General features: G+C 50.6%; 1 protein-coding gene across 1 annotated transcript in view; it reads left to right on the top strand.

Annotated features, from left to right (window-relative positions):
* NFS1 (NFS1 cysteine desulfurase) overlaps positions 1–22,503 on the top strand; it is a 588,248-nt gene that overhangs the window by 531,293 nt on the left and 34,452 nt on the right. Inside the window, exons 11-12 of the mRNA XM_086932345.1 lie at positions 2,442–2,525; positions 2,608–2,697. Coding sequence (XP_086788471.1) covers positions 2,442–2,525; positions 2,608–2,697 — 174 coding nt within the window. The remainder of the gene's footprint in view (positions 1–2,441; positions 2,526–2,607; positions 2,698–22,503) is intronic.

Here is a 22,503-nt window from a genome sequence, read left to right as displayed (position 1 = left end):
CATCAGTCACTTGGAGCTTCTAGCTGTTCATCTAGCACTAAAAGCTTTCCAACCTCGCCTCATAAGGAAAGTTGTCCTAGTCCGGACAGACAATATGACAGCAATGTACTATGTACAAAAACAGAGTGGGGGACACTCACAATTTCCACGCCTCTCTCAGACTATTTGGCATTGGGCAATACATCACAAAATTCCTCTTCTGGCAGAACACCTTCCAAGCATGCACAACCAATTTGCCTACCTCCTCAGCAGGCTAAGGCAACAAGTACACGAATGGGAACTTCATCCCCGGGTTCTCCTTCCATACTTCCAAAAATGGGGATTTTCATAGATAGACCTCTTTGCCTCAGCAGAGAACTTCAAATGCCCAAACGCCTCCTCCAGGTTCCCACACCATCTATCCAAAGGCAATGCCCTATGGATAATTGATCAGGGATATTTGCTTTTCCGCCTCTCTCTCTCATTCCATTTTCGGTTTGGAAACTCGGTCAGACATCACTCACACTGATTTTAGTGGCTCCCACATGGGCTTATCAACCATGGTCACAACACTACTAGAACTGTCAGTCATTCTACACCAAAAGCTGCACCTCACTTCCAACTTTCTCACACGGAACCATGGAAAAATCAGACATCCATACCCCAAGGAGCTAAACCTAGCGATTTGGCTCCTGGAGTCATAAAAGTTTGGATACCTAAATCTACCACCAGCTACCACCAGATTGTAAGACAATTCTTAAAGAAGCAAGAAACCCTACCACTAGAGCATGCTATGCAGCAAAGTGGAAAAGCGTTGTTGTATATTGTAATAACATAATCGACCCGCTAGATGCATCTATATAAAATATTATTTATCGTTCGCATCTACAGCGAGTTGGCTTAGCCTACACATCTATTTGACAACGCCTTGTAACAGTAGCTGCACATCTGCAAAACAGACACCATTTATCCTTATTCAAAGTTCCAGTAATTAAAGCTTTTATGGAAGGCCTTAAAAGAACACCACCATTCAGGTAACCACCTGCACCTGTCTGGAACCTTAACATTGTTCTCACAAGGCTTATGGGTCCACCTATTGAGCCATTACACAATTGTTCATTACAATTTCTTTCATAGAAGTTTGCCTTTCTAATTGCTATCACTTCATTAAGACGTGTAGTGAGCTACAGGTATTAACCTTAGAAAAATCTTTCTTTTAGCTTCATAAGGACTGAGTGGTTCTTTGTACAAACCCAAAATTTCGTCCTAAAGTAGTTTCTGCTTTTCATATTAGTTGAGTTACCTGTCTTCTTCCCTCAACTGATTTAGTAGTAGAAAGGGCTCTAAACACGTGATGTCAAAAGAGCACTATTATACTATATTGATAGAACAAACGATTTTTGCAACAACAAAAAAATTAATATTTGTTGCTTTTTCTCCACCTCATAAAGGAAATCCTTTCTCTAAATCTGGTATTTCTAGATGGATTGTTAAATGTATTCAGACTTACTATTTTAAAACTAAAAGAAATCCTAGAGCACATTCTACCAACAAAATAGGAGCATCTATGGCCTTTTTAGGTAACATTCCCTTAGCTGACAGATGTAAGGCAACTGCATGGTCTACACCAAACACATTTACCAAACATTATTGTGTGGATGTAGCTAATGTAGAACAAGCAGTGCTAAAAACAATTTTCAAAGAATTGCAACACCCAGTGGTTAGTCACCGCTTCGGGAGGATACTGCTATACAATCTATGCAAAGCATGTGTATCTACAGCACACATGCCTCAAACGGATTATGTTACTTACTTTGTTAGCATCTGTTCTTGGCATGCAGAGCTGTATATTCATATGTTCCATCCCTCCTCCTCAGACACCTGTATTTGTTTCAGTTTTAATTATTCACATTACATATGTATGGACATACCTGTACTATACTACTTACTTCATTCTCACCCTCTTGCGGGAAAACAATCTAACAATGGAGTCAATGTCCATGCACACTATCACCGAAAGGAGGAGTCACATTACCTTGTGACTGGGAGAGACTTCTTTGAAGAAAAATAACTTGCAAACATGGGGACCCAACACTAGTTGGCAGGAGTATGCAAAGTGTGTAAATCTGCAGCTTTACAGGTCAAGAACAGATGCTTACAGTGTAAGTAACATAATGCATTTTGCAGTTGCACGCCATAGGATTTTGCGAATTCCAGACTTTGCAGCTGCAAAATAACTTTGTACATCAGGCCCATGGTTTCTTCTTGATGACAATTGATAGAAACATATTCATCGTGCCTATCCCCGTTAAAGTCATTGTAAGTGCTCCCAAAAGGTAACATGTGTATGTCAGAAGAAAGACCATAACTATTAAATTATGTATTTCTTAATTAATCTGCACCATTTGTATGCAAGTAACACTGCTGACCTTGTAAATTGTATTGCGTTTTGTGTCTTTAAGCGCATGTACATCTGCTTCCTTGGAACCATCATACGTTTTGAGAGCTATTGGAGCAGATGAAGATTTGGCACATTCTTCCATAAGGTAAAGGACCATGGATTGGATTAAGACCTTCCTTGGTATCGGTGCAAGTTTTTCTACATTTGACTTTCTCGCTGTCTTTTAGGTTTGGAATTGGTCGTTTTACAACCGAAGAAGAAATTGATTATACTGTTGGAAAGTGCATAAATGAGGTCAAGAGGCTCCGTGAGATGAGGTATCCATTTTTCTTTTATGTTTTTTTGACTACTCAAATTCTTGCTCCAACTGAGTCCTGATGCCACTAGTCCTGTGGCAATTGTTGCAGGATTACTTCCCAGTAATCTACATCACCCAAGTCCAGCTCTTCCTAGTCATGGCTCTGGCATTCCTTTCTTCTTGGGCCTGTTTATGTGCTGCTAACAGGTGCCCTTGGCCTGAATCGGGACGTGCTGAAACTAACCACGTTGATGTGTCATCATGTGCACAGTTGAGTGAATTTTCTCTTTTTAGAACTCTACACCACAGGTGAAGGTTGAAACCTCATTCACCCGCAAGCCATTTGTGGTGGTTTCGATAGTGAGTAATTATAGAATTCACAATTTTCTGAGTACTGTTAATTTTAGAAGCTCTGGTAATGGAGGCATAGGGATATGAAGTCAATGGGCAATATTACATCATTTGTTCAAAGCTGGAAGCCAGAGTTGAATCTCTGGGCATATAAAACAACTGTAAATAATATATCCATTAGACCATGCATCCAACATGTCAGGTTGGGTGTGGCTTACACCACAAAACCTTTCATTTAAGCTACTCTATTGTACCTCGTACATTTTGCATAAAACATCTGTACTCAATGTCACCCTATATCGACTGGGAGGACAATGAGGGAGGGGCAGGGAGGCTTCGAGTCTCGAAGGTGGGGTTCAAGTACCTGAGTTTTGAGATCACCACTGACAAAGATAGATTCCTGGAGGGAACTTTAGGAAGAGTCCTAAAAGAGTTTAGAGTGGATGTGAATATCTGGGGTATGCTGCAATTAATGATCACAAGCTGAGCCTCTATATAAAATGATTACCTTGCCGAAATTGCTGTGTCCTGCCAAACACTCAATTTATGATATCTGAAGCCTATTTCACTAAGCTTGATAGCATACAGAGATGGTTCCTTGCAAGAGCTCAGGATCTACTACAGGGCGACACAATTAGACGTAATTAATGATTGGGGGTTGTACTCCCATTGCACACCTGCAACACAAGTTGAACCAGCACAGATGGTGCCAGCCACCAGAGAGAAAGCTCCTGTTATCCAGTATTGGGTATCTTTCATCGATTCACATGCCTGAATCATTCCCCGTCGTCGGGATGGGAGTCCCCGGTACATAAATAAAGTAATGTCCCATTAGACATAAAGAGTAATAGGCCCAAGGGCCCCACATTAGTAACGTATCCATGTCCTTTTGTAAAAAGGACCAAACTCTAGAGGAGAGCCAATCAGCTATCACCTTCCTCTAGCTCCTGTTCCTCAGATTGATTTTCTACCGCACGTCGTGCTAAGGGAGTCTCCTCTGAGCTCTGCTCAGTTGTCTTCTCAACTGGTTTTCCAGTGTTTTCTGGTGATTTTCTTCATATTCTGGACTGAGTTTCCTGATATCTTCATGGCTGAGACACCTAAAAAGGGTCTTTTTAGGCCCTGTGGTTCCTGTGGAAAGAAGAGGCTACATATAGATGACCAACATCAAGATTGTCTATATTGCCTTTATCCAGACCATTCTTCAAAGGATTGCAAGGAATGTCGTACCTTCTCCACAAAATCCCTCAAAGATTGGGAGGGACGCCTTTTAATTTGGCTACAAAGGCTGAAAGACAGGGACCAACTGGAGTCTTCTGAAGTGAGTGAGGGATCTTCAGTATCCTGTAAGTCCTCTCAAAAAAGAACAAGGGTGGCTTCTCCGGGCCCTTCGTCACAGCCTCCTCAAAAGAAGACACTTAAGAAGTCTTCAGAGTTCCACTCCAAGGCTCTACCATTGAAGGTGTCCTCTCAGGAAGTTCCCACCTTCGAAAAGCCTACTTCTACTCCGTCTACTACTACTTCAGCGATGAGGAAAGCTGTATCTACAGCCTTATGTGTGACTTCGTCGACGACAACAGTCTCCACATCGATGGCAACGTCGTCATTCACCTCGTCGACGACAACGACTCCATCGTCGACGGCAGGTAAGACCGTGTCGTTAACGATAAAGATCAAAAAGACATTGTCGACGTCAAAACAACCGTCGATGCTGCGATCGCCGACAACTGGGTCGTCGACAAGCTCGACGACTAAGACAACCCTGTCAACGTCTACGCCATCGTCGACAAAGACTATACCGTCGACGAGATCTCCACCGGTGATGACAGCAGTGTCGACGACGGCCCTATCGACGATAACTTCGACTACGACACCAGTCGATGTTTCACCGTCGACGACCACACCGTCGACGAGCTCATCGACGATGACAGATCCAAATCTGAAAAGCACATATGTGCATCTAAAGATTACAAAGAAGACATTGACGCCGGCACTAACATCGCCAAGTAGGGTCCAACCACTGCCTCCAGCATGTCTTCTGGAAGAGGAGGATTCAGATGAGGGGGACATGTTTCAAACTGCGACAAGCCCCTCTGAACTTAATATCAGGACAGTTCAGATGAGGAAGACCATGAACAGGAGGAAGAATATCAACCACCTCCTCCACCAATGGTTTGTCTTCCAGCCTATTTGGTCTCGGACTTGCAGTACCTAATTACAAACTATAAAGAGAGGTTTCGAAGATCTCCTAAACCTCAACCCCGGCGGTGTCTCCATCACCAAGACCGCGGCCTCCACCTTTCAATTTACAGCCGGAACCGGTCATTTTACCGCATCCTCCATCTACTGATGATGATGAGGAGGAAGATCAGTATGAGGAGGGGGAACTTCAAGACACCCAGTCTAACCATGATGAATGGGACTACTACGTCATTCCCTGTCCTGCTTCTCCAGTGCCTGCACAGGCTGACTCACCACCTGAAGACATCAGGGGGGTTCCATAATGTCGTTGAGAGAATAGCTCAGCGTTTTCAAATTCCCATGACTTCACACCAGCAAGACTGCTTCTTGTATGATTTTAAGGAGCCTTTCAAGAAAGCAGAAAGATCTATACCCATAATAGAATACCTGTGGGGTCAAGGTGTAAAAATTATGCTAAATCCTTCCTCAGTGCCTCCAGTGTTACCTCGCTTGGATAAGAAATATAGGGCGCCTGATACTGCTCCAGATTGTTTAATTGGACATCCCAAGCCGGACTCGGTTATAACACAGGCGGCTAAGAAAAAGTCCAAAAATTCTTCTGCCCCGTTAACAGCTTCGCCGGATAAAGAAGGCCGAAGGTTGGATAACATCGGAAAGCGTTTTTCCTCAATGTCTGCGTTGACAGTAAAAGCGTCCAATGCCTTACCACTATTGGGGCGATATAATAGACCGTTATGGGCAGACCTAGCTCCATATCAAATTCTTAAGGAATATTTAGGATAGTAAATTTCAGACAGTTCAGGATTGTCAGCCCAGGTCATATGCGAATGTGCCAAGTATCCCACTTCAAAATGTCCATATATTAAATAGTGTCTTGATGGCACCTAAGACATATTGGGGAGGAGTCTGTTCCCATTTTCTACAGCCTTTGTCTTATGTAGTACACCCTTTGAAGGTATTTAAACTTAATGAGGTCAATACGGGTAGATATGGCTACTTCACTTGGGTATGTAAGTGTCTCGCCAGTCTTTATCTGTAACCCTTCCATATCGTTTTCCCAGGCCTCTCTTAGAAAGGCAACAGTGTAGGGCATTATTAATCAGGCATTTGTAGATTCAGGAAATGTTATCATCTTCTAAGTCTCCCATTGGGATCTTAGCCTCTTAACAATTTAAATTCTGGAATTTCAGTGGTTCTTTAGAGATGTGCGAGATTGCACTTGATACATCTAGGGGTACCAAAAGATTTGGGCATTTTGGAGTGCAGATTTACTTTGTAGTTCCACAAAATAGTGGAGTTGAAATTGAAAAGCTACGACTTTTATGTATAATATATCAATTTGCTCCCATTTGTTGAAGCTGTAGATGGAAGCTACCTCCATCATGGTTCACATCGAGAGACATGTCTAGTCTTTTAGTTTGACTTAGCAGTTGAATTGCTGGTAGTGCCTCTTTCCAGATGCCAAAGATCAGTATTATTGCTGGTGGGAAGTCAGACTGGCAGTGTTTTCTCTTCCCCCCCCATACCCCCCCCCCTCAGTAAATGCAAGAAGGTCTGAGGTTCAATAGTAAGAAGAGCTTACATTTGGTAGGCGAATGCCTCGTCATAGCTGCAACTGTAGCTCTTTGCCATAAATAATTCTGGTAGGCCGTCCTTCCATAACAAACCTCAAACTAGGTCATTGAAAGAGTGTAAGAAGGCCAGTGGAATATGGTGCAGGTGATTATGGAGTGAATGTATCAGTTTAGAGAGGGAGGCCAAACTCAAGATTGCTCCCCGTCTCAGCGGAGACAGAGTAAGTCCTGACCAATTGTCCAAGTCCCTAGGAATCTAGTCTGTCAGGGGACTAATGCCTTGACTATGTGAACATCTAGATACATGCAACCCTTGCAGCAAGCTTTGGGGGTTGGGTCCCAAAGTACATCCCGTAGTGATCATAGTACCGGGAAGAGGGAGGATTTGGAAATGTTAACACAGAGACCAAACCGCTTCATAAACCAGTTTAGGAGGAGTATTGTATGTGTCATCAGGGAGAGAGCATGTAATTTCCTCATTACATTGGTATCCCATGACCTTGTCCGGTCTATATATATGGGCCAGTATTTTGTTTCCCAAGATTAAGAAGCAGTGGGGAAAGTGGTCAGCCCTGTCTGGTAAAGGAATAAGAAAGGATGTTATTAATATGTAGGATCATGGTTGGTTGAGTATGTAGGAGCATGTATCTATGCCTAGATTCTGGTTCCAAGGGTCGTCCTTTCGAACACTGAGAATAAATAGTCTCCACTGAGTCAAAAGCTTTCTTAAAGCAGACTAGTAGAAGCACCTGGGGGACCAGTTGATACTTTATCAGGTGATTAGCGAGGACTTCTGAGTAGATCCTTGTCTCTACATTCATTAAACAGATAGGCCTATATGCGGCTCATTGTTCTGGCGGATTACCCCGCTTCAGATTGGGGTAGGGTGGAGTGTGGTAGATTGGGGTAGGATTGAGTGGGAGTAAATTAGGGTAGGACAGAGTGGAGTAAATTTGGGTAGGCTAGAGAGGAGTAAATTGGGGTAGGATAGAGTGGGGTAGATTGGGATAGGATAGAGTGGGGTAGATTGGGGTAGGGTGGAGTGGGGTAGATTTGAGTGGGGCCGATTGAGGTCGGTTGGAGTTGAGTCGGGAGAGGGGGGCAGATTGGGTTGGAGTGGAGCAGATTGGGTTGGAGTGGAGCAGATTGGGTTGGAGTGGAGCAGATTGGGTTGGAGTGGAGCAGATTGGGTTGGAGTGGAGCAGATTGGGTTGGAGTGGAGCAGATTGGGTTGGAGTGGAGCAGATTGGGTTGGAGTGGAGCAGATTAGGTTGGAGTGGGGCAGGTTGGGTTGGAGTGGGGCAGGTTGGGTTGGAGTGGGGCAGGTTGGGTTGGAGTGGGGCAGGTTGGGTTGGAGTGGGGCAGGTTGGGTTGAAGTGGGGCAGGTTGGGTTGGAGTGGGGCAGGTTGGGTTGGAGTGGGGCAGGTTGGGTTGGAGTGGGGCAGGTTGGGTTGGAGTGGGGCAGGTTGGGTTGGAGTGGGGCAGGTTGGGTTGGAGTGGGGCAGGTTGGGTTGGAGTGGGGCAGGTTGGGTTGGAGTGGGGCAGGTTGGGTTGGGGTGGGGCAGGTTGGGTTGGGGTGGGGCAGGTTGGGTTGGGGTGGGGCAGGTTGGGTTGGGGTTGGAGTGGGGCAGGTTGGGTTGGGGTTGGAGTGGGGCAGGTTGGGTTGGGGTTGGAGTGGGGCAGGTTGGGTTGTAGTGGGGCAGGTTGGGTTGTAGTGGGGCAGGTTGGGTTGTAGTAGGGCAGGTTGAGGTAGGCTGGCGTGGGGCAGGTTGAGGTAGGCTGGCGTGGGGCAGGTTGAGGTAGGCTGGAGTGGGGCAGGTTGAGGTAGGCTGGAGTGGGGCAGGTTGAGGTAGGCTGGAGTGGGGCAGGTTGAGGTAGGCTGGAGTGGGGCAGGTTGAGGTAGGCTGGAGTGGGGCAGGTTGAGGTAGGCTGGAGTGGGGCAGGTTGAGGTAGGCTGGAGTGGGACAGGGTGAGTGGAGCAGGTTGAGGTAGGTTGGAGTGGGGCAGGTTGGGTTGGAGTGGGGCAGGTTGAGGTAGGCTGGCGTGGGGCAGGTTGAGGTAGGCTGGCGTGGGGCAGGTTGAGGTAGGCTGGCGTGGGGCTGGTTGAGGTAGGCTGGCGTGGGGCAGGTTCAGGTAGGCTGGAGTGGGGCAGGTTGAGGTAGGCTGGAGTGGGGCAGGTTGAGGTAGGCTGGAGTGGGGCAGGTTGAGGTAGGCTGGAGTGGGACAGGGTGAGTGGAGCAGGTTGAGGTAGGTTGGAGTGGGGCAGGTTGAGGTAGGCTGGAGTGGGGCAGGTTGAGGTAGGCTGGAGTGGGGCAGGTTGAGGTAGGTTGGAGTGGGGCAGGTTGAGGTAGGGTGGAGTGGGGCAGGTTGAGGTAGGGTGGAGTGGGGCAGGTTGAGGTAGGGTGGAGTGGGGCAGGTTGAGGTAGGGTGGAGTGGGGCAGGTTGAGGTAGGGTGGAGTGGGGCCGGTTGGGGTAGGGTGGAGTGGGGCCGGTAGGGGTAGGGTGTAGTGGGGCCGGTAGGGGTAGGGTGTAGTGGGGCCGGTAGGGGTAGGGTGTAGTGGGGCCGGTAGGGGTAGGGTGTAGTGGGGCCAGTTGGGGTAGGGTGTAGTGGGGCCGGTTGGGGTAGGGTGTAGTGGGGCCGGTTGGGGTAGAGTGGAGTGGGGCCGGGTGAGGTAGGGTGAAGTGTGGCCGGGTGAGGTAGGGTGGAGTGGGGCCGGTTGAGGTAGGGTGGAGTGGGGCCGGTTGGGGTAGGGTGTAGTGGGGTCGATTGGGGTAGGGTGGGGTGGAGTGGGGCCGGTTGGGGTAGGGTGGAGTGGGGCCGGTTGGGGTAGGGTGGAGTGGGGCCGGTTGGGGTAGGGTGGAGTGGGGCCGGTTGGGGTAGAGTGGAGTGGGGCCGGGTGAGGTAGGGTGAAGTGTGGCCGGGTGAGGTAGGGTGGAGTGGGGCCGGTTGAGGTAGGGTGGAGTGGGGCCGGTTGGGGTAGGGTGTAGTGGGGTCGGTTGGGGTAGGGTGGGGTGGAGTGGGGCCGGTTGGGGTAGGGTGGAGTCGGGCAGATTGGGGTAGGATGGAGTCTGGCAGATTGGGGTAGGATGGAGTCTGGCAGATTGGGGTAGGATGGAGTCGGGCAGATTGGGGTAGGATGAGTCGGACAGATTGGGGTAGGATGGAGTCGGGCTGATTTGAGGTAGGATGCATGGCATGGGGTAGATTGGAGTGCAGTGGAGTGGTGTGGAGTGGTGTGGATTTGGTGTGGAGTGGTGTGGATTTGGTATGGAGTGGTGTGGATTTGGTATGGAGTGGTGTGGATTTGGTGTGGAGTGGTGTGGATTTGGTGTGGAGTGGTGTGGATTTGGTATGGAGTGGTGTGGATTTGGTGTGGAGTGGTGTGGATTTGGTGTGGAGTGGTGTGGATTTGGTGTGGAGTGGTGTGGATTTGGTGTGGAGTGGTGTGGATTTGGTATGGAGTGGTGTGGATTTGGTATGGAGTGGTGTGGATTTGGTATGGAGTGGTGTGGATTTGGTGTGGAGTGGTGTGGATTTGGTGTGGAGTGGTGTGGATTTGGTGTGGAGTGGTGTGGATTTGGTGTGGAGTGGTGTGGATTTGGTGTGGAGTGGTGTAGATTGGTGTGGAGCTGTGTAGTGTGGTAGATTGGTGTGGAGTAGATTAGAGTGGATTACTTTAGCGTGGAGGTGTATGTAGTAGATTGGGGTAGATTGGAATGGAGGGTGGGGTGGATAGGAGTGAGGAGTGGGGTAGATTGAATTGTAGTTTGCTGGATTGTAGTGGGGTTGGGTAGAGTGAAGTGGGTAGATTACTGGTGTAGATTGGAGTGGAGTGGGGTGGATTGGGGTAGATTGTAGTGAAATAGGGTAGATTGGGGTGGAATAGAATAGAGTGGGGTAGATTGGGTTTGAGTGGGGTAGATTGGAATGGAGAACTGTATATTGGAGTAGGGTAGATTGGGGCAGATTGCAGTGGGATAAGATTGTAGTAGTGGGGGTATATTGGAGTGGGGTTGTTGAGTAGATCGGGTGGAGTGGGGTAGATTGGAGAGAGGAGGCATACATTGGAGTAGCATAGATTGGAGTGACATGGGGTAGATTGGGTGGAGTGGCGTTGGGTATATGGGATTAGAGTGGGGTAGATTAGAGTGAGGTTGGATTGAGTACAGTGGGATAGATTAGAGGGGGTGGGGTAGATTGGATTTTAGTGCAGAGGGGTAGATTGGGGTGGTGTAGGGGAGCTTGGAGGGGGTAAATTGGAGTGGGTAGATTGGAGTCATACATTTGTGTGAAGGGGTAGTGTGGAGTGGACTAGAGTGGAATGAGGTAGAGTGGGCTAGAGTGGAGTGGGGTACCTTGGGCTAGAGTGGAGGGGGTACCTTCGGGCGGGTTGAGTTGGGTGGGTGGATGGATGGAGTAGAGTTGAGTGACGCAGATTGGGATAGATTAGAGTGGAGTAGCATAAATTCGAGTAGATTGGAGTGGAGTTGGTTAGATTAAAATACTGTTGATTTGTAGTGGGGTAGATTATTGTGGTGTAGATTGGTGTGGGTGGGGTAGATTGGGTGCAGTGGGTTAGAGGGGAGTGGGGTAGATTGGGGTAGAGGGGAGTGGGGTAGATTGGGGTAGAGGGAGTGGGGTAGATTGGGGTGTAAGGGGAGTGGGGTCGAGTGGGGTAGATTGGGGTAGGATGGAATTGGTAGATTGGGGTAAATTGGGTTAGGGTGGATTGGGTAGATTTGAGTAGGGTGGATGGGGTAGATTTGGGTAGGGTGGATTGGGTAGATTTGGGTAGGGTGGATGGGGTAGATTGGAGTAGGGTGAAGTGGGCCCGCCAGCCCGACCGACCTCAAGAACTCTGACCTATCTTCCTGCTGCCCTTCCCAGCCAAGGTCATCGAAGGCCATTATCGCCCAACTCTCATTGAATTGAGTTCATTGAAGCAAACCACGTCCTGGACAAGTCCCAATCCGGCTTCAGAAGCAACCACAGCACCAAGACTGTACTTCTCACTGCCACCAACAGCATTCGCTCGCTCCTCGACCAGAGCAAAACTGCAGCCCTCATCCTTCTGGGTCTCTCAGCCGCCTTCGACACTGACTCACCGCACCCTAATCACGAAACTCCACAATGCCGGCATCCGCGTTAAGGCCCTGGACTGGATCCACTCCTTCCTCACCAATCTAACACAGCGAGTCAGACTACCTCCTTTCCTCTCCGAACCCACAGAGGTCAGCTGCGGAGTTCCCAAGGGCTCCTCCCCGAGCCCCACCCTCTTCAACATCTTCATGGCCCCTCTCGCTGCCATCGTCCAGGACTACTTACTCAACATAGTCTCCTACGCCGCTGACACCCAACTGATACTCTCCCTCACCAACGAACCCAGAACTACTTCCATAGCGGGATGAAGTATGTTGCCACCTGAATGAAAAACAGTTACCTCAAACTCAACTCTGACAAAACTAAAGTACTCATCCTCAGTCGACTCCTGGTGGCCCTCCACACTCGGAATACCGCCCGGGACAGCGCACAAAACCTCGGCATCATAATGGACTCCTCTCTCACAATGAACTGTCACATCAACGCCGTCTCCTAATCATGCTTCCACACGCTCTGTCAGATTCGAAAGACATTCAGATGGATCTGCGGAATCCAAAAAAACGGTCACCCAAGCACTCATCAGCAGCAGACTTGACTACGGCAACACACTCTATGCCGGCATCACACAGAAACTCTGCAGAGAACTACAAAACATCCAAAATGCAGCAGCCAGACTGGTTCTCGACATCCCCGCTGCAGCCATATCACTGAACATCTCTGAGAACTCCACTGGCTTCCACTCAACAGAAGAATCACTTTCAAGCTCTTTGCGCAAATGCCTACAAAGCCAGCATACCTTAACCACCAGTAATTTCACGTACCCACCAGATGCCTCCTCTTTGCCCAGCTGGCCCTAGCCACCGTTTCTCAGATCCACAAGTCTAGAACCGGAGGAAGATCCTTCTCCTACCTCTCCACCAAAACCTGGAACACCCTGCCTCTCCGCCTCAGACAATCCCCCGTAGCTGACCCAATTCCAGAGGGACCTCCAGACCTGGCTCTTCGACTGAACCTCAGATGTTAGAAACAGGGTAGCGTGGTGCAGAGTGGGTAGGCTAAACCAGGAGCATTGTGTAAAGCATCCCCGCAGCCACTCACAAGCGACACACCAGGCACACTACATTAAGAGACTCCTCACCGTTTGCATGAAAACAACTTGTGTATTATGCAAAACATGTCAATAGACAATCACAGTTGTAAAAGCACTGTGCCAACTAGCACTAGGTAGTCATTTACAGGTGGACTATTTACAGGGCAGAGCCGATCGGTCCGCTGCCAGAACCATCACCAGTACACAGGATGAATGAAAGTCCATTAGTAATAATAAACGTAATCAGTCCGTACCTGTTGGGTAAAAGAAAGGAACTTAGCGTCATCACCTTATGTAGAACAGGAAATCTATACTAACCAGTACCTACTGGTGAATAAAGGACCTCAGCACTATCCCCTTAGCAAAAGAAAATCACATTAGGATTAGTCATAAATCACCTTTGCATGAGGCATAAACATAGAAACATAGCTTTGCCATCATTAGCATAAATCAGAGTAGGCCTAAACATGTGCATGGGGCAACTCACATTAGGCAGAACACCAACCCTGTACGCATTAGGGGGAAAGGAACCATTAGGTATAAATCCCGGTAGCATAAACAGCCTTAGCAATGGCATAACACAAAATTAGCATATGCATCAACATAGGAGCATGCATCATCTCATTAGCGTAGATCAAATTAGACTGTGCATAAAAACGCTTGGCCCAAACCTGAGGCATAACTGTAATATCACAAGGCAGAAATACAGTAACCACATATCATATTAGCAGTAGGCCTAGAATGAAACATTAGGCATCGAACCGGTGGCATACAGTATAAGCATAACGTTAGGCCTGCTCCTATTTGCACGGCGGCATCCAAATCACCAGCATAGTAGGGCTCCTATTTGGCATAGAAAGACATTATCCCACAATCATGGGGCATAGAGAACATTTGGCAGACATCATGGCATAGCAGTGCCCACATGAAATAATTGCCCAAAGGTTGCGGCAGCCCACTCCTGCAGGGTGCAGCTGAGAATAAAGTACACAGAACTGGGCGAGTTGGAGCCCTCCTCAGAGTTTTAGAAGCAACAAGATCATGGGGCCTCAAAAGAAGAAGCGTTGCAGCGGCCCGCAACTGCGGCGCAGCTGTGTAGCCCCCCGAACTGAACCCGGTTGTGCCCCCTCCCCAGAAATCAGCTTTGTAGCCCGGTGGTTCCGGGAGCCCCGCAATGCCCTTGGTGCGGTTTCACTCACCAGGGCTGCTGGGGACTCCGCGCGCGGCTCCCCCTGGCCACCGGACTTCCTCCAGCAGGGGTCAGGCACTGGTATGGGCCTCGGCAGTCCCCTGCTCGGTCAGGACCTTCCGGGTCAGCTTCCCGGGTCGCGGGGCTCTCAGCAGCACACGAGAGCCCCGTCCAACACCTCACTTCACCCGGGCCACCCCTCGTGGGGCCCAGGACTACTGGTTGCGGCTTGGGGGAGGCGGGATAGGCTCCCGTCCTCCCTTCCGCCCACGCTCTTGACTCCGGCCAGCAGCGGATTCCGTTGCGCGGCTCCGCCCATCTCCAGGCAGGCTGCCCGGCTTCCTCATCCCGTTTGCGGCGCTTCTCCTCCCCCTGCTGCGGCGATGATTCCTTTGTGCACTTTCACAGTGCTGCTGCAATGCGGGGTGGGCTCCCGCTGGTAGGGAGCCAAACGCTGGGTAGGCACCCGCTCCATTCACATAATTAACAGTGCGCATAAATGCGTGGTGGGCACCCGCGAGGAGCTGCAGACTGCGGGGTAGGCTCCTGCTGTTTTACAAAGCGCTCAGGACCTGGCACCAAAGCATGGTGGGCACCCTCTCTTCCCCAAGCAGGCAGGGGGGTAATCCCACACTCTACGATTCCCTCATGGCCCTTCGGCAGCACAGCGCTGTAGGGACGCACTCGCTCCTCACCTCCCGGGCAGCCAGAATGTGGCGCATAAATGATAGCGCTCTGTCAGCACAGCGCTGCACGCATCAGCCCCTCTTCTGGCAATGTGAATATAGCACTCAAGAGGCGCTAGGTCTCAGGAATGCAGTCCGGGTCCCACACCATCAAGTATCGCCCACGCTCCTCACCTCCTTTGAGTGCAGGCAAATGAAGGGTGGTGCTCACTAGGCGCTAGGGCAGGAGAGCAGGCAAGCAATGCTGGGCAAGATCAGCAGTCAGGGGGCACTCATCGGTACAGGACAGCAGCTCCTAGGAACAGTCAACCCCCATAACGTGGCACTCCTCCTGGCGTAGCAGTCTTCACTCCAGTAAAGGACTCTCACTAGCCCTGTGGACAGCAGAGGGGTGCAGATGGGCTCAGGGGCCAGCACACACGCCCTTGCGGCAGTACCTTCTTGCAGAGTGTCCCCTCTCAATCCACGCACAGTCGGTCACATGGAGGCACAGCCCCCTTTATATACACCCCTCACCCAACCTATCGAAAAGGCCAGAAGCTTCTAGAAGGTTCATGGCAGTTCCAGTCAGTTCCAACTCTCACTGTGGGGGAGGTGTAGAGCACCCTGTCTGCCAGGCTTCCCTCCAACAGCTGGGGGTGTGGGCGACAGAACCACCCCAGGGGGCGGATTCAGCCTTGGTCATTCCGAACACTAGACCTGCAACCCACCTCAGGCAGGCGTCACAAAGCACACAGACATGGTGACTGTTACAAGTGACATTTCTCCAACTTTACAAATGAATCTGCACCCACCCTTGCGCTGCATTTAATATTTGCAGTTCACCCACCTACCAAACATGTCATACATTTTCTCTCCCATAGGGGTGCTCCTAATGCAAGGCCAATGGAGGCAGAGAGCACACGCACTTTGCCCTGCTAACCAGCTCCAAAGTGTCCAACATCCTGAACCCAACAATTCCATAACAGCAAAAAGGCTAGGGGAAAAGGCAAAAAGTTTCGGGATGACCCTGCAAGCAGGGTCAAGTCCAACACCAGCGCTCAGACAGATCGGCCCCCCCAGCGCCTCTAGTCCCTCACGGGTAAGTAGCTGTGCTTTATAAACCCTGATTGATTGATTGATTGATTGATTGGGGTAGGAAGGAGTGGAATAGAGTGGAGTGGGTTAGATTGGGTTAGAATGGAGTTGGGTAGATTGGGTTAAAATGTAGTGGGGTAGATTGGGTTAGAATGGAGTGGGGTAGACTGAGAAAGGGTGGAGTGGGGTTGATAGGGGTAGCATGGAGTGGGGAAGTTTGAGGTAAGTTGTAGTAGATTGCGGTGGAGTGGGGTAGTTTGGGGTAGGTTGGAATGGGGTAGAGTGGGTGGATGGATGGGGTAGGTTTGGGTGAACTGGTAGATTGGGGTAGATCGTACTGAAGTGGGGTAGAGTTGAGTGAGCTAGATTCGGGTAGTTTGGAGTGGTGTGGATTGAAGTGTAGTGGAATAACTGGGTAGATTGGAGTGAGATAGATTGGAGTGGAGTTGGGTAGATTGGAGTGCTGTAGGTTGAGGTAGTTTGGAGTGGGGTAGATAGTGTGGAGTGGGGTAGATATTAGTGTGGTTTGGGGCAGGTTTGAATGGGGTAGATTGGGGTGTGGTGAGTGGGGTGGATTGAGGTAGGGTGGAGTGGGGTAGATTGGATTGGATTGGAGTGGTTTGGGGTAGGGTGGAGTGGAGTGAAGTAGATTGCAGTAGGGTGGAGTGGTAGTTTGGGATAGAGTAGGCCGCTCACTTGCTCAGACTCTTGCCATTTTCGCTGGAAGGAGGTCTTCCGCTGCCCACGGAGGAATAATCTATTGTAAAAGCTTACTTTGGAGGTCGCGCCGCTGGTGGGAGCATTTCCGCAATCGGCGGACTGCCTGCACGCTCCCAGCGTGCGCTTGACCACGAACCACCTGCTGCCTTCACCGGGGGACTGCGAGGACCAGCAGCCTTCACTCCTGTCAGCTGGTGCTTCTTCCCCCGGCGACCACGCCCCCCTGCACGAATCACTATAACCCGACCAGTCCTTCCCGCAACGCGGGACGCGCGCGGGACAAAGCGCGGGGCGAAGCCCGGGCCAAGGGCGGGCCCGTTTAAGCCCGTTCAAGACCGGGCAAGACTGGACCGGGCCACCCTATTTACTTCTGCTCCCTCCCCCTTCATCACAGCTGTTACTGTATGTATTGTTAAATAAGCTGTTTCTAGTTTGCAGTCAGAACCCCCAGCATTATTAGTATTGTTATCTTCGTACTGAACTATACTGCATTATCTCCCCCAGAACCACTAGGAACACTGTCAAAAAACAGGCCCAGGCTGCTGCTCAAGTTATCAGCCCGATAGATCAATTTATAACCAAAGCCAACGAAGCCATTGAGCAGGGTATCACCCTGTTTGAACGGAGAGTTTCACAGGACCTGGCTATAGCCAGACGCTCTTCGATGGGCTTACTGGCTACTGCAAAAAAACCCCAGCGTCCCGCAGACTTACCCCTCCACTGTTAGAACATGCGGAGATTCATACTGTCCCTTGTACAGTGGATCTGTCCGCATCTCTAGATCTGTCTGAATCACATCTGTTGCACTCATTGGAAAAATCTCCAGCCATTTTTGTAAGCCAAACTGGTGTTGCTCCCTCTTCATCCGCAGATAGGGGTTCACGCGAGGGTGCAATCCCCCAAAAAAAGAAGAGAAAAACCAATAAACCCCACCATTCTGCTAACTCTCCCCCAGAAACTATTCACATAACCCCTCCCACCTCCCATCTCCCTATACAGCCCATTGACCTCGTTCCAACTCCCCACCATTTACCCTCCTCCTCACTCGCACACGCAACAGCCCTTACCACAGATAACCTGAACATTAGCTCCAGCAGCTCTAGTAGCTACGACAGCAAAGGTGGTATGGTTAATGATGGTAACCTAACTACTAACACCTGTAGCAATGACAGCTTACTGCTCAGCAAAATTGGTGATCTAATTAGGTTCTACCTAAAACCTATAGAAAAGTCACTGCATTAGGTTGAATCCCAACTAACCCAACTGTCTTTAGCCTTGAATTTAAGTAAAGCTACCACCAAAGATTCCAATCCAGCTCAAGGGAGGCTCCTTAATCAGAACACAAAAATATCTAAGTCAGGTTCGACTGCACCAAATCCCTCTAACACGAATCAAAAGGCCCCACAGAAACCCTTACAAAAACAGCCACTACCAGTTACAACCAAGGCTCAAGCACCCCCTAAACTACCTAACCCCTTACCGATCCAACCCTCAATCAACTCCAAGGCGCAGACGTCCACCCAACCAAAACCCCCTCCCGCCCTCCCTACCCCGGCCCCCACCCTCCCAAAACACTCTGGTGGATTTAACACCATCCCGAGAAATAGAAAGAGGAAGGGCCATCCTATCCATCTTCCGCCTGAGGCATCCCCCTACGTAGTAATTATGTCAGGTGTCCCGGAACTTTCTCCCAACCAGGATGAACCGGTCTGGTCGCTAAAAAACAAAGTAATATACTGGCTGTCCGGGGCGTGGCTAGCAGCCGATCATGGCGGCAGCATAAGGGACGAGCTCCGCAGCTGAAGCGGCCTCTTCGTCAATCCGATATATAATCCGACACACTTTCTAAGCCCTATAGGAGGGTACCAGAGCCCAGGACCGGGTGGAGTAAGCAGCGACAAGCGGCGATACGATCCGACGTCTGGAGACCGAGATACGCCGAGGCTGCGGTTTGGCCTACTCCGACCTCCTAGGCCGGGGCCTCCCCTGGTCGAGTGGCCCAGCTGGAAGTGCAGGCGAACCTGGGTATCTGGACCGGAAGTGCCCGCGGGGCGTGGGGGACGGCAGAACCAGTGCCTCCCGGACAGTCAAAAGCAGCGACACAACAGACCAAGGGAGTGTGGTGGACAATAGCACTGTTGCTGGCGCTCCGACCGTCCCAGCGGTCGACACAGGCGGCTTTGAGTGTAATGGAACCGGTGACGAAGGGGACGTCCGCCATTTTCTAGATCGAGGAAGGTGCTGCGCACTTGGCAATTACCGGCGCTCTTCGCCCTACGACACACCCTACTGAGGCTCGAACACTATATAATTGGTTTGGGTGGTGTGTTCACACCGCTCCGTACATCCTGGAGCGTCGGGGCACGAGGAGCACGACATCCAGCGGTATGGCGGGGAAAGGCCCCAAGGGCGGCGCCACACAGACCCGCATCGAACGGTATACCTCCGACAAGCCAACCGCCTCCCCGGCGGGGAAAGATCTGGGAGGCAAGACGGCCGACACCCCAGGGGGTAAGAAGGCGACACTGGACAATGTCATGCATGCTCTGGCTCAGCTACAAACTACCGTGGGTACGATTTCCACGGATGTCACCTTGCTCAGAGCGGACCTCCACAAAATGTCGGAGAAAGTTAAGAACATGGAGGTGGTCACGAAATCTCTAGTGGAGGACGTCTCCGAACTCCAACGGGAGATGGGGAAGATGGCGCAGGACAATAAAATGCTCCGGGATAAATTGGATTAACAGGAAGGACGTTCGAGGCGGAATAACATCCGTATTATTGGGGTACCGGAGTTGGAAGGAATAAAAGCCATGGACCTCTTTGTGGAGAACCTGATCACGGATGAACTTAAGCCGAAAGGGCTGTCAAACTTTTTCTCCGTTGAAAGGGCCCATCGGGTACCAGGAGGCCAGCCAAAGCCGGGGGCAGCTCCGCGGCCCATAGTAGCCCGTTTGTTTAATTTCCGTGACCGGGACGCCATTTTGCAGGCGGCCAGAACTTCTCCTCCTCTTAAGATCCAGAAAGCTACCATCGCCATTTTCCCCGACTACACAGCGGAGGTCGCCCGTCGGCAACGAACGTTCTTTGATGTGAAGAAGGAACTGAGGTCAAGGGAACTACCGTACTCCATGCTCTTTCCTGCAAGACTGAGGGTGGTAGCAGAGAACAAAACGTGGTTCTTGGACAACCCGGAAAACGTGCAGGAATGGCTGGAAGGCTGGAGGCCGGGTCAGAATCCGAGACGGACAAATCGACCCAAGAAGGATCGAAATGGAGGTCACCGCCAGGACTCCCAGGCTTCAGGAGGTGGACCGGAAAATAGCGACTCATTGGGGGCAGAAGGCGGCCAAGAAGAGTTCGAGGAACAATGAGCGTCAGACTCTATTTTTTTGCAGACATTTAATGCCGCGTAAGCGCTTCCCGCCATTGGACACAGGAGGGTGAAGGGCTTCCGAGGGTGTGAATGAGAGGCTGCCGGCAGCGGAGAGTCCCTCACCCCAACGCGCAAGTACTCTGTTTTGGGGATGGGGTATGCACTCTGCTCAGTTGGGGGGGCGGGCAGTTTTGAGTCCGTGCAGCAGGGGGGCAGGGAGGGGGGGGGGGAGAGGGATTTGGGAAAGTTAGCACTACGGGACCCTTTGGTCCTGCGAGTTTTTGTTCTATGCACACATATGTTTACTGGTATGTTTCATTCTACTGAGAGCATCTGGTCTATTTGGGACGATGAGGGATTGGAATGTCGAAAAGAGTCTCATCTACCCTACACCTGTCTCTGCACGCCACCTCGCACACGGCGAGAGGGCCTCATGATGGTTCACCATCTTTCTCATGGCTGGAACAGATAACCACACCACGCCGAACCCATTGCTCGTCATGTCATGGAACGTTAGAGGTCTGGGGGATAAGATTAAGAGGGGATTGGTGCTACAGGGAATTAGAAGACAGGGGCCTGCTCTTATTCTCTTACAAGAAACACACTTGACGGGGGCGGCCACAAAGGCCCTAGATAGGAGAGGTTATCAAATCATAGGGCATGCGGAATTCACTTCAGGGTCCCGCGGTACGGGTATTTTGCAGAAGAAATCATCCCAATTTATTGTGAAGTCAACAGCAGTCGATGCCCATGGCCGCTTTGCGGCAGTCCATGGTCAGTGGGAAGGGAAATTGTTAAATATAGTTTCCGTGTATATACCGCCAGCGCTACACTCTGTAGCCCTGCCGGACCTGGGCAGATTCTTGTTGGACCTCCCTGATGGGGACCTACTCATAGGTGGGGACTTCAACATGACACTCACGGACTCCCTCGACCGGTTTCCCTCCCGAGCACACACAGACGGTCCCAGCAGGCTCCAGACCTTTCTAGACGCACAGGGGTTGGTGGACATATGGCGCAAACTACACCCTGGCCAGCAACACTATTCATACTATTCAGCCACCCACAATAGTCTCTCCAGGATCGACTACTTTCTCGTACTGGGCAACGGGCATATTACTGTGACCGAGACAAGTATACAGCCTAGGGGCATATCGGACCACTCTCCGCTCACTCTAACAATCACTACCACAGACACTAAACGACAGCGGTTGTTCCCGATCTTCCCTGGATATCTTAAAGTCCCACAGATAAGTAAAGACCTGAAGAAAGCTACCCGGCTTTACTTTGAGGAGAATCGGTCCTCGGTAAACTCCCCCTCCACGTTATGGGAAGCGTATAAGACCGTGTTTAGGGGACAAGCCATTGCCGTTGTCGCGAACCACAAAAAAGCACACAGGAGGGAGGCATTAGACTTAGAATTGGGCCTCGAGAGGGCCAACACCGCCCATATGGCAAATCCTTCGGACGATACACTCCACGACCTACAGGTCCACCAACGTCGCCTCACCGACCACTTAAGGAGGGTCACTGTGGCAGATATTGCTGCAACACAACACAGGGTCTACGACATCGGGGACAAAGCTAGCAAACTCTTGGCGTGGCTAGACAAGAAGCAGGGGGGAGGGAGAAATATCCTACAGCTCACTGACTCGTGTGGCGTCGTCCACACCCGCCCTGGTGAGATAGTGGAGGTCCTAGCTGATTATTTTAGTGAGGTATACACCCCTACGACAATGGTGGCGGAGGAGGAGGCTCGAGCTGCCCTCGAACACGTGTCCCTGCCGAAATTGACGGACGAGGCGTCGAAGGACATCGACGCGCCCTTGACAATGGATGAGATTCAACTAGCCATTTGTTCCCTTCATTCGGGTAAGGCCCTGGGCCCCAATGGACTACCCATCGAGTGGTTTAAAACCATGTCAGAATCCTTGGGTACACCCCTTATTCAGATGTACGAGGAATGTAGGTTGCAGGGGATGTTGCCGCCGGACCAACGGATGGCGACTATTGTAGCCATCCCGAAACCGGGTAAACCCCCCAGTGACTGCTCATCATATAGACCCATCTCCCTTCTGAACCCAGAGGCCAAAATCATAGCTAAAGTGTTAGCGAATAGGCTCTTGCCGTGCTTAACTCAATTGATTCACCCAGACCAATCCGGCTTCATGCTGCATCGAAGTATGGCCCTAAACCTTCGCAGGGTGCATGGGGTTGTGGCGAGACTCTCACTATTGCGAGAGCCAGCTGCGATCCTCTCGCTAGACGCCAAGATGGCGTTCGACATGGTGGAGTGGAACTATCTCTTCGCAGTACTCGCGCGTATGGGCTTTGGTCCGGTGTTTATCTCCTGGATACGTATGCTCTACAAAGACCCCGTAGCCAGAGTGGTAGCTAATGGCCATATTTCTAGAACCATACATCTAGGACGTGGCACGCGACAGGGATGTCCGCTTTCG

Source organism: Lissotriton vulgaris, chromosome 7 (assembly GCF_964263255.1).
Source record: "Lissotriton vulgaris chromosome 7, aLisVul1.2, whole genome shotgun sequence".
Classification (NCBI taxonomy): domain Eukaryota; kingdom Metazoa; phylum Chordata; class Amphibia; order Caudata; family Salamandridae; genus Lissotriton; species Lissotriton vulgaris.
This window is presented reverse-complemented; position numbering and strand designations above follow the sequence as displayed.